Below are 14,834 nucleotides of genomic sequence, written 5' to 3' on the forward strand. Positions count from 1 at the left end.
AATTGACTAGGCATTTACTGAGTATCCACTTACCCATATGAACATGTTGATATACGATATGTGCAAACGGTTATCAGCTGTTAGTCCTCAGCAGCTGGATATTACGGATACACACACACGTGTGTCTGTATATGTTACATATATATTTTAATATCCATTTTGTAAAATTTCAGAAGTAGACATACATTACTTCCATAATCAAAATAAAGCGAACGTGAATTCAAGGTCTTGGTTCCCCAGTGTTTCCTGAATGGCTCCCAGGCCAGCCTGCGGCTAGGCCCCTGGGGGTCTCCATCAAGGTCCATGCGTGCAGTGAAAGAGGCAGACAGGTGAAGGGTGGAGGTGAGCCTGTGTGCCAGGAGCAAGGGCAGGAGGGGATGCAGGGGGAGGTGGAGAGGGAGGGACGAGTTCTCCAGGTCTCAGAGTGGGGAGCGGGGAGGATCGGCTTCAGCGAGTGGCTGCTGGAGTCTAGCGGGCGGCGGCGGGACACCGCCGGTAAACGAACCAGCAGGCGGGAGGGTATGGCGGTGAGGCATGCTGGGGACTTGCAAATTGGCTCCCTGTCCGGAGGCTTTGGGTTAAGCAGGTGTAAGGACAGAGTTGTTACAGGATAGTGTTGCTTAAACTGTTACCCAAATCCGAAAGAAGCTAAGCAACTAGTCAAAAGCTCTGTAGCAGTCCACTTGGCCAAGGCATGTCCAACCCACTCTGTCCAACCCCTGGAAGGAGCAAATCTCAAATTAACCCCCTCCAGGAGTCTCTGTGAGGATTTGCCCCTGGAAAGGACACACTTCCATTTCAGCACCTTGCTCATGCTCATCACAGGCTCTCTGAGCTTGTCCCCTGCTCCTGGAAGTCTAGGCTGCTTACCCAGTGGCCCTTAGTTCAGACCCACTCTCGTCCACCTGCGGCTGGACTAGCCCTGGGCGCTCACACACTCATCTCTGTGGAGTCCCTGCATGGCTTGCCTGCCAGGCCCTGCCTGCTCCTCTGTTTTGCTGGGGCATCTCCTTCACTTCCATCCCAAACAGAAGAGTTGACCCATGAGACCCTGAGGTCCACCCAGCCCTAAACCACTCAACCTTTGGAAAGAGCAGAGAATTCGTTTTTAATGAGAGCCCCACACATGCCTGGTTCTGAGCTAGTCTCTTTGTTTCCATCATCCCTTTTAAGCCTTACAAGAATTCTGTGAAATGATTGCAATACCTTTCATATGAAAGACAAGAAAAACTGAGGCTCATGTAGGTTAGACAACACGCCATTTAGTATGTGGCCACGTTGGGATTCGAACTCAGGCTTGTTTTACCCTAAGACTGTGCTTCACCTTCCACACCTTCCTTAGACTTGGGTAAGAGGGGCCCTCCGCTGGGCCCATACTTTAGGGAGACCCCTCTGACCCTCCTTGAGTCACACCAAGAGGACATGCACACTGAGAACCTTGGATCCCCCATCCCGGCTCCAGGCATGCCAGAGCGTGGACTTCCCCCCTAACCGCCCCCGCCCGCCTCCTCGCCCGTGCGCACTTCACCCCCAGGTCCATCCTTTTGAGGGCTACAGGGCCACGGGTGTGCTTACCCCAGGCCTGAGAGGTGAAGGATGTGGGGACAGCTGAGACATATGTGTCAGGCATCCAACCACATCCACCAGGGCCCCTCAAGGTGTGAGATGGATCCCTCAGGTGGTCAGGCTACCGGCAGGGGGCCTGGGTGTTGAACTACAAAATCTGAAACTCGCTTCCCACGTTATTATCAAGGTCAACACAGGAAGTTAAAGCATATTTCATTTAGCAGCTTAGTAGCTTGATTTATGTCTTTGAAGTATTTCGATGCAGAGCACGTGAGCTTCCACTAACACCCTCGCTGTGGGCCCACGGACTTAGGAGCACGCCTGCTCGTTTTGCTCACTGATTTTTCTACGGTGAAGAAAGATATCACCTCTTTTCTCCTGGCTGATCGTCTTTAAAGAATAATCGTGATGGGCCAGCCGTATTACCTTTTCGTGATCAAGAAGCTCCTGTAAGATAACTTGTCTTTCCCGACACAGCTCCAAGAAGTCTTCGGAGTGCAGACTTTCGTGCAAGGCAGGGAAGAACGTCAGCTGAGTGCAGTCTCCCGCCACCTCGTCTGTCTGCCTCTCGGCTTCCTTTGGTGTCAGTTCATCTGCAGTGGCATAAAGGGGCACACGGTTTTGGCATGAGCCGCCTGCCATCAGCAGGTTGGGGCGCAGCCTGGGCCTTGGTCGCTGGGAGGAGCTGCGTGGTTCCAGGGCAGATGTGAATGGTGTGGATCCCAGCACGTCCCTCACTGATTCTAAAGTGGACACCAGCCCTCTGATCCAGTAGCGTGGTGAACACATCTTTGGCTCTAGTTGCTCTGGAAGGCATGCCCGGGCCTGGCTGCTCTGCATCTCTAGGGTGACCACAGAGCCACACTGCCAAATTCACCCTCATTAACCGGCAAAGCAGTGTCCTGGGGGGTCAGCCAGCATTTGCTTTTCCTGAGCTCCATTTTGTTTACCCTTTTAAGAGAGTGGGCTTCTTTCTTCCAATTGCAGAAACACTATCTTCTTGTTGTAAACATCTTGGAAAATCCACGAAATTGTGAGAAATAAAATAAACCTCACCCTTGACCCCAGAGATGGTGCTCTTAATAACAGTTCCCATTTAGTGAGCACTTTCTCTGTGCTGGGCGCTTCACACGACATTTTTTTATCTAGTCCTACTTAGGCTGTGGATTCTATTTCATCCTCACATTACAAATGGGAAAACGGAAAGAGGCGAAGCACTTTGCTCAGGGTCATATGGCTGCTAAGAACTAGAAGCGGGAGCTGAACCATGTCACTGAGTCCAGAGTCTGAGCTTTTAATCTCTAGGCTGTTCGTCCTCACTGTTCACAATTTGGTTTATTCACTTCTGGTATCTTTTCTGTACACACGTGTATATGCATGCACACACATGTAATTTTTGACATGATAGGAATTATAGTGCACTTGTAGTTTTTCTTTTCTCTTATTTTTTTCACTCAAGATTACATCATGAGCACTTTCTGATTCCGTTAAAAGTTCTAGAAAACAGCTGAAACGGCCGTGTAATAATCTATGATGTGTCTATTTCATAGTCACCTAACTCATCTCCTATTTTTTAGAATTACAGATGCTTTCTATCTCTGGACTCCCACGAATGCTCTGTGCCACCATCATCTGCGAGCACATCAAGACTTATTTTCTATGGACGCGTTCCTGCACATGGACATGTGGGTGCCAGCTAAGCACACACCTGGGTGGATTTTTAGATCCTGCTCCCCCACCCTGTCCTGGGTGTTCACCTGCCCGGAGCAGGCACTTTGCACAGGACTGTGAAGTCAAGGGGCTACTGGTCACTTCCTTTGTGCCAAGAAGTTCATCTCTTTGACCCCCTCCCCAGCTGGGAGTCTCACGTCTGGATGAATGAAAGTGTCTGCTGCTCTTGGTGACAGAGTCACAGGCTTTCCCCCACCAAGGGAAAACACTGTGTAGACACAGGCCCCCAGGAAGGCATGGTGGACAACAGGGGACCGCTTCTCCCCTCACTGAGCTCCCTACTGGGGAGGGGGCTCCATGCTGGAAACACCGAGGAGGCCTGGGTCCTAGGCCCCCAGGGGCTCTCCATATTGGGCACCAGGAGACTAAGCAGCCATGGCCATAGTCCACAAAGCAGCACATACCCTCCACCACTGCACTCTCCACAGCCACCCCCTCTGTGAGGGAGAGCAGGCCATTGCTCTGAGCTTAGAGTTAGTGGGCTTGGGGTGGAGAGAAGAGAAGCAAATGGGCATTACAACAGTATCCCACATACTGTGCCGCAGCGGAAGTCCACATCAACCCGGGCGGGATCAAAGCCCAAGGTCCTCGTGTCTGGGTTGTGTTAGGGCAGGCCAGCAAGATAACAAGCTCAACGCAAGTTCCAGTACTAAGGCACCAAGTGAGACACGTTTGATTAGAGCTAACGAGCTGTCATTGGGTTAAGGAGATGACATAGCTGCAGCCTAGGATGCAATGAAACTCACAGATAGGGAGTGTCTGAAGCACAAGGCAGACACTGGCAGAACACATAAAATCTGAAATACAGTGTGTGTGTCTGTGTGTGTCTATGTGGGTATTTGTGTGTGTGTATTTGGATGTGTTGAAGCCAAAATAACCTCTGAAAATAAACCCTGGGTTTTCAGCAAATCAACTCAACCAAATTCTTCCATGAGAATTACACAAATAAAGAGTAAGCATACACATAAAAAAAAAAGATTCAAACTACTTTTTCTTAATTTGGGGAATAATAATGACTATTGTAGTTGTCACTTTCATAGTCAGAGAGCTCAGTATAAAATTATTAAATATCTATTGCATCCATTTTTACTCTGAAACACTTTATTTTCCTCCTGTGTGTTTTGGGTCCCTTACTGAACATGTATCTGCATTGTTTGGGGACACTTCTAAGGTTTCCCCGATGTAGCAAATTTACAAGATAGTTCCCCTGAAAAAATTCTTGTTGCAACCTTCATAGAGAATTCTCCCCCTAACGGAGAGTCTAGGTCTGGAATTGATTCCTCCTTGTTCCAAAGAGCACAGTGATGGAAAGAGTCTTCGCTCCGCCTACTCTAGGCTCGCAGCATTTCCTTCCTCAAAAATATTAATTTTATATCTTTAAGAAGATGTCCCAAAAAAACCGAGAATTGGTATAAATATTAAATAAAAGATAGATAAACGGAATACCTTGATTTTCAGCATTTGTCTGAGAACTATCACCATTTCTGTCTTGGCTGTCCTGAAATAAAACCAGCGAAAAGAGAAATTAAATCCTGGATATATATCCCTCCCCCCATTCCACAAATTCACAAACACACACACACATGTGACCCCTTCAAATTACTCACACACTCAAGGCCCAGATGAAAGGGGAGAGAAACGCTAAATCCTAAAGGACCAAGTATTAATGTTCCTGAGTCAAAGGGGAAAAAAGCCACAATCTTCCATTAAGGAAGATTTACAGTAACTACCAAAGATGATGCCAGCGTGGGATTAGATAGTACCCTGGATATCTGTGGTCTGAGCCACCCTGGAGAGGGGACCAGCGACAGGATCTGGGGCTGGACAGTCCGAGAGACCAGAGACCAGGTTTCGTAGCCAAGCTTCGGCTGTGTCCCCAGCACAGTGGGCAGGCTACTTTTTCTGCCTCCATTTCCTAAGAAATGTATTGAGGGAAAAACACTATGTACCACAAAATGTTTATTGACAATACATTAAAAATTCAAGTGTCTACTGAATAAATGAAATACAATTTTTTCATCAGGTTTTATAAAGGATTTAACATGGATAAAGATTCTGAGATCACAGGCTGGAGAAGAAACCCAACATTGCAACTCGGGATGAATGTGAAAGGAACTATTTAGTGTTCCGGTGTTTGGAAGGCTGCCTTCTAGAATACCTTAAATCAGGCTTGTGCAATGAGGACACAGAAACTATCAGCAGATTTCTACATCCACTACCAAATGAATCTAACTGGTCCCCATCCTTACAAAGGCAAAAATGCGAGTTTGACGACGCAGAGTTAAGCCTCATTAGCCCAGGGACAGCCCAGATTCCATCGCCCGGGGATCCAACACGGCCTCAGTGTTGTTGGGTCACCAGCTCAAGCCTGCAGAAATAGCTGAGTTCAGGATATTTGCACTGTAAAACTTGTCACAGGATTTGCTTGTGCAATAATGCCCACAGCAGTGCTGGTTTTCACTGCTCCATGACAAATAACCCTTGCAAGCAGACAATGGCCATCACATGGCTCTTTCCAAACCCTGACGTCCAGATTATTCCACTGGACTTCTGTAGATGTCAGTGTGGTACTGGGTCGGTGGTATAGAAATGAACCACACACCTACTCATTCACTCGCTCATTTATTCATTCATTCAGGCTGTAGCATAACGTCCCTTCTATGTCCCTGGGAGGGTTAGTGAGTCTTTTCTTCTATTAATCAGCATCAAAAATAAATTAAAGCCCTCTTACATTTAACTGTATACATCGTCTCCCACCTGCCCACGCCAAAGCACACAGCACACAGGGCAGAATCCTGGTGAAAACAACGTGAGATGGACAAGCTAAGGCGACGCTGCCCTACGCATTTCCTGCCTGGCGGCATCATTGACTTGCTGTGTCTAACTCTTACCTTGAGCTTGTCTGCACTCAGGGCCTCCAGCGGAGACAAGCGTCTGATGCGTTTCCTCATGCGACTGGGTCCTTCTCTCCAGTCCAGTTCCCACCGGGAGCAAGGTGCGCCTTCTGCCCTCTGGCCCCACAGGCCCAGCTCCCCAAACAGCTGCTCCTGGATCCTGGCCCAGGCGTTGGCTGCCTTGATGTCGCCACATCTCTGCCTCTGGGAAGCAGAAGTCCAGTGTCATTTTTGGACACATTTCCCCAAAGGCCTGGACCCAAACCTCCTGAGGTGAACAGATCAATAATTGCTTGAGAACAATAACCCCCTATAGGAGCCCGGAGCATCCTGAGAGTATGTAGTGTATTCTCTGGAGCCGGGATGAGGCCAGGAGAAGAAAGCAGTTTCAAGGATTATAGAATGTTCACAGAAGCTAAAATTCTGATATTAATGAAAATAATCCCCCCAATAGCTATGAAATCCTCAGAATTTGCATATGTGGCCCTTGACTGTTATACGTTCTGCTAGAGCATAACTGAAACCCTCTGTAAAATACATCGACGCCCCTAAATGACTTTGACATGCCACGTCGGTTTCATACATCACCTGTCAAGGAAATATTTCAACTCAGTTCGGACAATAGAATCAGCTTTGTCTGCAGCGTGCACTTTTGCAATTATTTGAATATTTGATGGTATTTGCTCTAAATTTCAATTTTTTAGAAAGCAGACATGTAAAAGTGTAAAGAAGCATAGGTCTGATAAACTTAACATAAAGGGAAAGAAAGTCGTCATCCTGGGTTAAGCTGAGCCCCTCACCTGCTCTGTCTCATTTCCTCCAGCCAGTAGCACCGTGAGTAAGTAATTTCTATTATCTTCATGAAGAAACCAAGCTTGGGCAGGGAGAGGTGGGTTCTCCAGGGACCGCCAGGTGACCGAGCTGAGATGTGAATCCAGCCTGTCTGATTCCAAAGCTTTTGCTTAAGCCTGCGTGCTAGATGCCTCTCCCAGGGGGCTTGTATCATTTTATGAACTCCTGATTTCAAAAACTGGCGGGCTGAGATCTAGGTGCTGCAAATCTGGGCCATTAGGAATGGATAAGCTGTTCTCGGAACGTGAAAACTCCCATGAACTGTGACGGATGGTGTAGTGCTCAGCACACGGTCTTTGGCATCAGATGGACCCAGGTGGTCATCACTCTCCTGCTGTTCGCCAGCAGCTTCCTCCGAAGGAGGCTTGGCTTCCTCATCAGTCAGATTTGGCTAATAACATTACCATAATAATAAACCCGTGAGCTTATGTAAGGATCAAATGAGACAATATTTTCAAGAGTTTTATGTGGTCCTTTCCCCAGCTGGAGCAATTAGTATTATTATTGTGAATAGAGCAAATCTTATTTCAAAACAAGATGGTCTTGTTTCTCCACAGTTCTTAAATTCAGATCCAAAAGAGTTACCGCATTTTACACAGTACTATGATTGGTCAATAGGAACTCCAGAACAACGACTGTCCACAGCCATTCACAGAGATTTGGTTATTGAAATGAAGGCTTATTCCGGGGAAATATTTCAGCTCCCTGGAGATTGTCTCTGCATTTGTCGTAACATACTGAGCTTCATAGAGAATGAACGATCCTGAGCTATCGGGTTGTCCGCCCTGGGTTTCAAATTAGTCATTTAAGAGCACCCCCTCCACCCAAGCCTCCCCCTAGGCAACCTGGACGTCCACGGCTGCCTGTCTTCATCACAGGGCACGTGTGTCGTCTGCAATATCTGCAGCCAGACAGACGTGCGTCAGTAGGGAGACCCCTCAGAGAGGAAGGATGGTTCAGTCCATGATAGAAAGCTGCCTGTGGTCCAAGGACAGAGGACCTGAGATGATGAAATGACAACAGCCCCGAGTTCTCACCCCTGCAAGGTGCTCTGTAGTGGCCGTGTTTCCACACAAGGAAAGGTCCTCTCTCAGTTCAAAGCTTGAGTGGGCCAAATGCCATGATGGGGACATAGAGGCTGGGATTCTGGTGTGTCAGAGGGAGCTGTGATTTTTGGCTGAATGGAAACCCTTGGGTAGCATCACTGAGATTTTCCTCTGGGCAAACGCCCTTCCCCGCTACTTCAGTGGGGCCAATGCTGGCCCTAGCTTCAAGGTTGAATGTGGCCTAAGTCTGGCTAATCCACATGGTGACAAATGGTCATAGGATGGGCTGGTGAGCATCATTCTCCAGGACTGGGAATGGTGCTCTCTGGAGCCCATACAGAGGAGACAGCACAGATGGGTGGATGTGTACACATTCTGGGCTGCCCCCGATCCCCCAGCCCCAGGGCACCTTTATGTGCATCAGGAGAAATGGTCCCCCAGGTTCAGATACAGCCTACAGGCATGTAGCTCAGCATGAGACAGCACCTTTGTGCAAGTCAGAAAATGGTTCCCCATCCTTCACACGATGCCTGTCTAGTGCCAGGATGTACAGCTGGGGGAGCAGAGGATGGCTTCACTTCAGACTCACATGCTCCCTCATCCACGTGCCCGGTGCCTCAAATGTATTAGTAATCTCACACATTTGTGTGTGCATGTTTGTGTGAACATGTGTTGTGTGTGTGTGTGTGTGTGTGTGTTTGTGTGAAAGAGAGAAAGAAAGAGAAGAAAGAGAGAAGAGACAGATTCCTTAGAGCAGAGTTCAAATACCTGGAACCAGCTCTTCCTGAAGCCTGCTCTTCCCCTGGATTTTTCAATAACACAAAACATTTCATTTCTTGCCTAAGCCAGTTTGAGTTGAGTTTCGGATACTTGCATCTGAAAGAGCTATGACAAAAACTTAGTGGATATATAGAGACTGAGCAAGAAATGGAATGAGGCTGTTGGTCCTTGGGGAGCTGAGAAGAGAGTGTGACGGAACACTGCCCCTCACACGCTAAAAGGAAGGCCATTTCTGGGGTGGCAGGCATCTTGCAAAGAGCTTTCACTAGTAAAGACTGGCTTTTCAAAAATAGCATAGTCAGAATGAGACATTTCTGTAAATTATGATGAGGACTCGATACAAGAACAGGATGGTCTGGGTACAGAACAGGGCAGACCCAGAGCAGCTGCACGGCAGAGAGGAGCACGAATAGAACTCGGAAAAGGCAAGGGGAATGTGGGCAGGGTCAGAGCAGAGGCGAATGATTTCCCCAGTACTTTTGGAGTGACAAGTAATTCGAGAGACTGAACATGAGAACGGCCCAATTTGCTGGCGATAGAATGATGGAACGTGGTGATCCCTAGGTTAAATTCCAGGGCACCGGCTAATGTTATCTGGTCCTGCTGTGGTGCCGTCTCCAGCCGCCTCTCTGTTGTGGGTGAAATGCCACTAGAGAAGTCTTTCCTGGCTGGTTATTGGGAACCCTGTTGGCTGGGGCCCCTGAACCTCGTCATCACCCCCGCTGTGGGAGGAGTTCACTGAGTGCACGTGGGACAAGCTGTCCCTGAAGAACGTGGCAGATTTCACAAGGCTGATTCCTGTCCAGAATTTGGACTTGTCTTTTCTGCAAGAGAAGCAGGGCCTGCACTGGGAAAGCATACTGCCCCTTAAAAAAAGCAGGTGAATGTGCCAGACCCCATTATCTCTGCAGACGGTGATTACCTCTGCATTCCTTTAAACATCAAAACAACCTTTCTTAAATATTTAAATACTTGGAAGGTATCTTTATGGATTAGCTTAAAAATGCTGATTTTCTCAAAAATACCTCAATCACCAGTAAAACCCTGTACAACTTTCTCTGAGACCCAGTCAGGCCCCGCTGCTGAAAATAAGCCAGGCCAATGCTCTAGAAGGCTGGATCCTTTCCTGCTGGCTCAGCGCCTCTGCCAAGGCTCTGTCCTTCCCATGTGAACTTTCCACCTCACAAATTTCAGCAGAAACTCATGAAGTACCTCAGGGCACATCTCTCCTGGCCAGGACCAAATTGGCCAGGCTCTTCCACAAGAAGAGAAATGGTCACGCCCTTGACTGGACGCTGATTTGGAACTATAGATAAACATCTTCTGCCTTGAAATGGAGCAAGTGTGATGAAGATGTCCGTAAATAAAGGATGTAATCCTAAACAACTCATCGTATTTTTCCCCCATTGGCAACTGAACTTATTAGCCACATTGCTAGTCCTGAAAGAATTCGGTGACTACAAGGGGTGGGGCACCGATGTGTCAGAGCCTGTCCCAGGGGCATGGATACCACCCAAATAAGCCAGCAAGGCACCAGCCCAGCTGTGAAGGGCAGTCAGCAAAATTGGGGTGGGGTAGATGCTTCTGGTGAAGCCATTCACCAAACTGACAGTCTGTGAAAGACCAGCTTGAGCAGTTGGAGAAAAAAGGTGTGCCCACTGATTGCTTTGACAGTGGCATGGCCTGGACACCCCCAAACCTCCTGTCCCACCCCTGCCATGTCTGAAAAACTGCCCCCTCCTTGCTCATAGGATAGCCTGGGAGGGGATGTTGCTAGACTGTGTGTTTCTGGAGTGCAGGCTGCACAGCTCATGGATCCCTATTGTCAGGGGCATGTTGTGGGCTCCCAAACGAACTGATATGGAGGGACTTAGACCAGCTTACTCGACTTAAGTTGATCAGAGCCTATGTCATCCCCCCCATACTTGGGCACAACTGTTTCACCATTCCTTGACCCCTCACGCCACCCCAGGCACACCTACTCGTGCCTTACACCACCCCGCTCCTCTCCTCGTAGCACAACATCCTAGCATTGGCCTCATCACCCTGTTTGTGGCTATTTCTTTACTTTTGGTCCCTCTACTGAGTTTTAAGAAGCTTCAAGGCAGAGCAGGGCCATTATAATCTCCACCTTTCCTATAGCCAGCACAGGCTTTGGAACAGAGAAGTTGTAAGTAAATAACATAAATGGTAAGCTTTTAATACAACACGTCGTGTTCTATTATCAGCAGTCATTTTCAAAAATTTTTGTTAACAACAGTAACACCAACTAAAAATTCGCTTCGCAGCCATTCCATAGCCACAAACAGGATATCTATGCTCTGCCAGCCACTGGCTAGGTGCTTCACAGTTGCTCTTAATCTTCACAGTTAGGGGTTATTATCCCATCTCAAAGACGGAACCCTGAGGCTTAGGTCGTAGGCAGACCTGAGCTTCCTCTCACGAGCATGACAGCCAGTGCTGTTTACTTAGACAGTACAGAAATCAGGCCTAGAGAGGTTTTTTAAATATCCAAACCTGCCCTCATTAGTGGCAACCCGTTGTCTTTAGGATAAAACGCAAAAACCCTAAGGTGGCAGCAACTCTGCCTGCCCCAGCCCCAGCTCAACTCTTGCTCCTTCCCGGCTGCTACTTCCTCTTCTTCCGGTTAATTGATGACATCCAGCTCTTTCCTGACTCAGGAGCTTCACATATATGCCCTCCACTTAGCCAAAAACCCTTCCTCGAAATACTTTAGCCAGTATTCCTCCTCCTCCTTCACATCTCAACTTAAAGGTCACTTCGTTAGAGAGGGCCTCAGGTCTGCCCAAATTAAATTCTTTCCCCATTATAATCTCTCATTGTCACCTGTATTTGTCATGTCTATTGCTCATCAAAAGATATAATGATCTATTTCTTTGTTCAGTTATTTAATATATGTCTGTTTTTTATAGTGAAGCTATCTGAGAGGGAGGCCCATATCTGCTGTGTTTACAATTGTACCCCTAGCTCCTAACAAAGGGTCTGAGGCACCTGGGGCTCTCAATACCTCTTTACTAGTGGATGAATGAGGAGATGAGCAGATGGACAGACTGTCTGTCTCATCAGCTGCTGGAAGAATAGGTCCAGCGCACAGGTCATGAAAGAAGGACTGAATTGTTGATGACCAACTATTGACTTAGGCAGTCTAGCACTTAAACCAAAGGGCCTTCTGATTCTTTATTTTAGGTTCAAGATAGATTCCAGTCTACTAAGTAGAGAAAGAAACTGTTGTGTTTCTTACCTGTACATGATCTTTGTATAAAGAGGCATATAGCTCCTGTCCTCTTCTTCTGTAGTTCTCAATACATGACACAAAATCCTGGAGAGGAAAGAAAACCAGTCACAGTTTAAAGACAGTTGTTATTTTAGATAAGGACTTCTCTACTCTGACCAATTACCAGAGGAAATAACACCAACAGGATTTGTTGGCCAAGTCAATCACAACCTCATGAATAAAGACTTCGCTTATGCTGATCCACTCACATACACATTCATACACTTCCACTTCCAGGTATGATGAACTAGCTTGTAGCAGATAAGCTTTCCTCCCAAGAACAACTCTAAAAGCTATATTTGAATAATCTGCTTTAAGATAGCAGAGGGCAACCAAGAGAGCCAAGACTTAAGGAGCCAAGATCCTGGAGAGAAAGAAACCTCACTGAGATGTGCATAATGCCCAATATCTGTGCATTTTCATTTTCCCTTGAGAAATCTGCAAGTTTGCAAATAGCACAAGAGGCTGAGAAGCTGAGCAGAAAGAGGCGGCTAAGAAGCAGGGAACCTTAACAGAGCTTTTGGAACTCTCAGGTGGCTAGGGAGACAAAAATTGGAGTTCAGGCCCACCAAGGCAACCAGAACATAAGGAAACAAGAGCCCCAAAGTAGTATAGTAAAGAGAAATAAGCCCAGCTTTATGCATTGATGTTCCCCTTTAAGTAGCTGCTGATTCATAAGCAGTGTGGGGCTGAGAGGCTGAGAAGGTAAGTCAAGCTTCCAGCAGCCTCAGTTTGTAGAAACTAACAGAACTTGGGTTTTGACGTGGGAGCTCTGAAGGGCTGCACCACAGGGATAAAGGAAGGCTAGAAATAGACCAGCCCTTACAAAGCTGAAGCCCAACTTCCAATGAGCTTAACGTCTGAGGACATTATGGTGATCGGTCCCTACTCCAAATACAAGCAGATGACAAAGAAATTCCTCTCTGGAGAAGGATCACATTATCCAAAGCCTCTACTCAAGAATTTTCATACAAAATGTTCAGCAGTCAAGCAGAAATTACTAGATGTGCCCATAAACAGGACCAATAGAAAAATAGACAATAGAAACATACCCACATGTAAAGATATTAGAGTCATCAGACATGGACCTTAAAATAATGTAAGTAATGCAGTCTAAAAAATCAAATATGGAGAATTTTATAAGAGACATGGACTCTATGAGAAATAACCAAATAAAAATTCTAAATCTGTAAAATGAATTAATTGAAATTAGAAACGCCATAGGTGAGTTTAGCATCAGAGTGGACACAACTGAACAGAAGATGAGTGAACTTGAAGAAATATCCTTGCTAAAATATGATGAGATGAAAGTACGGAAATATAAAAACAATAGAGAGTTAGATACAGATGTAATATGCAGAAAGCATCTAGCATATGTGTGATTGGAATCTCAAAGGGGAAGAAAGAAAGAATGGGTCAGAAGCAATAAATGAAAATTTAATGAGAACTTCCCCAAATGGATGAAAGGCATCAAACCATAGACGAGAAATTCTACAAGTCTGAAACAAGAAAAATACAAAGAAAATCATATGTAAGCCAATCATAGTAAAACTGCAAAACAGAAGACCAAGAAGAAAACATTCAAAAAGAGAGAGAAAAAGTCACATTGTCTTTAAAGGAAGAACAGTGAGGATGTAGAGATCAGAAGACAATGAAACAACATCTTCAAGACCTGAAGAAAATAACTGCCAAACTCAACTTCTCTACCCAGTGAAAATATCCTTCAGAAATAAAGACAAATTAAAACGTTTTCAGATGAATAACACTGAGAGAATGCAACACCAGCAGAACTGCACTAAATGAAACACTAAATGAGGTTTTTAGGTAGAATGAAAATGATTGTGTACTGAAGCATGAAACTTTGGAATGAATGAAAAACTGTGAAAATGGTACATACGTTACTATATCTAAATGAATATTTGCTGTTGGAAAATAGTGATAATAAATTATGGGAGTTTTAAAACATGAAGAATTAAAATACATAAAAATTCTTTTAAAGAGATGGATAGGGTAAATGAAACAAAGCATTCTAAGTTTCTTTAATTACAAATTTGGGAAAAAGGGCTAATTTACATTAGACTCTAATAAAGCAAATGGGCATGTTGTAATTTCTAGAGTAATCACTAAAAGCATAATAAAAGATAATAGAAGGGAAGGAGAATAATTTAAAATAATTGATAATATATTGAAATAGAAAAGAAAGAACAAATAACAGACATTTCAAACAAAAAATAGACATTAAGATGGATTTAAACTAAAAACATCATCAATTACATTAAATGTAAATAGACTCAATGTTCCAAATAAAAGATAAACAGCCTGAGTTACGTCATCATAACAAAGTGAGCTCTTCCCTTAGACTCTCCCCCATAATATACAACAAAAAGGACATTCATAAACCAACAGAGGACAGTCACACAACACAACAGACGTCTGAGAGACCCACACAGCCATACGTCTGAAGGTGGAGGTGCTGGACTCCCCCAGAGGAAGTAGAAGGAAGTCAGGGGATCTCTTCTCTCTGCCCAGCAGAACTTAGGGTGCGAGACTGTGCGCGACCCTGAGAGGAGAGGCAGGAGGGTGGCTCTCTGTGGGAATGCCTTCACTCTCTGAATTGCCTCCCAGCCATGGGAAAGCTCCACACAAAGGAAATCAAGCTATTGTGGGGGT

General features: G+C 45.9%; 1 protein-coding gene across 6 annotated transcripts in view; it reads right to left on the reverse strand.

Annotated features, from left to right (window-relative positions):
- Nucleotides 1-14,834, reverse strand: part of WDFY4 (WDFY family member 4) — a 299,923-nt gene that overhangs the window by 101,450 nt on the left and 183,639 nt on the right. For all 6 annotated transcript variants that reach the window (XM_023648250.2, XM_023648246.2, XM_070264996.1 and 3 more), the window contains 4 exons: nt 12,132-12,209; nt 6,189-6,395; nt 4,744-4,795; nt 1,993-2,159 (listed from right to left, as the gene is read on the reverse strand). In XM_023648250.2, coding sequence (XP_023504018.2) covers nt 1,993-2,159; nt 4,744-4,795; nt 6,189-6,395; nt 12,132-12,209 — 504 coding nt within the window. The remainder of the gene's footprint in view (nt 1-1,992; nt 2,160-4,743; nt 4,796-6,188; nt 6,396-12,131; nt 12,210-14,834) is intronic.

This window comes from Equus caballus, chromosome 1, assembly GCF_041296265.1.
Source record: "Equus caballus isolate H_3958 breed thoroughbred chromosome 1, TB-T2T, whole genome shotgun sequence".
NCBI classification, from domain to species: Eukaryota; Metazoa; Chordata; class Mammalia; order Perissodactyla; family Equidae; genus Equus; species Equus caballus.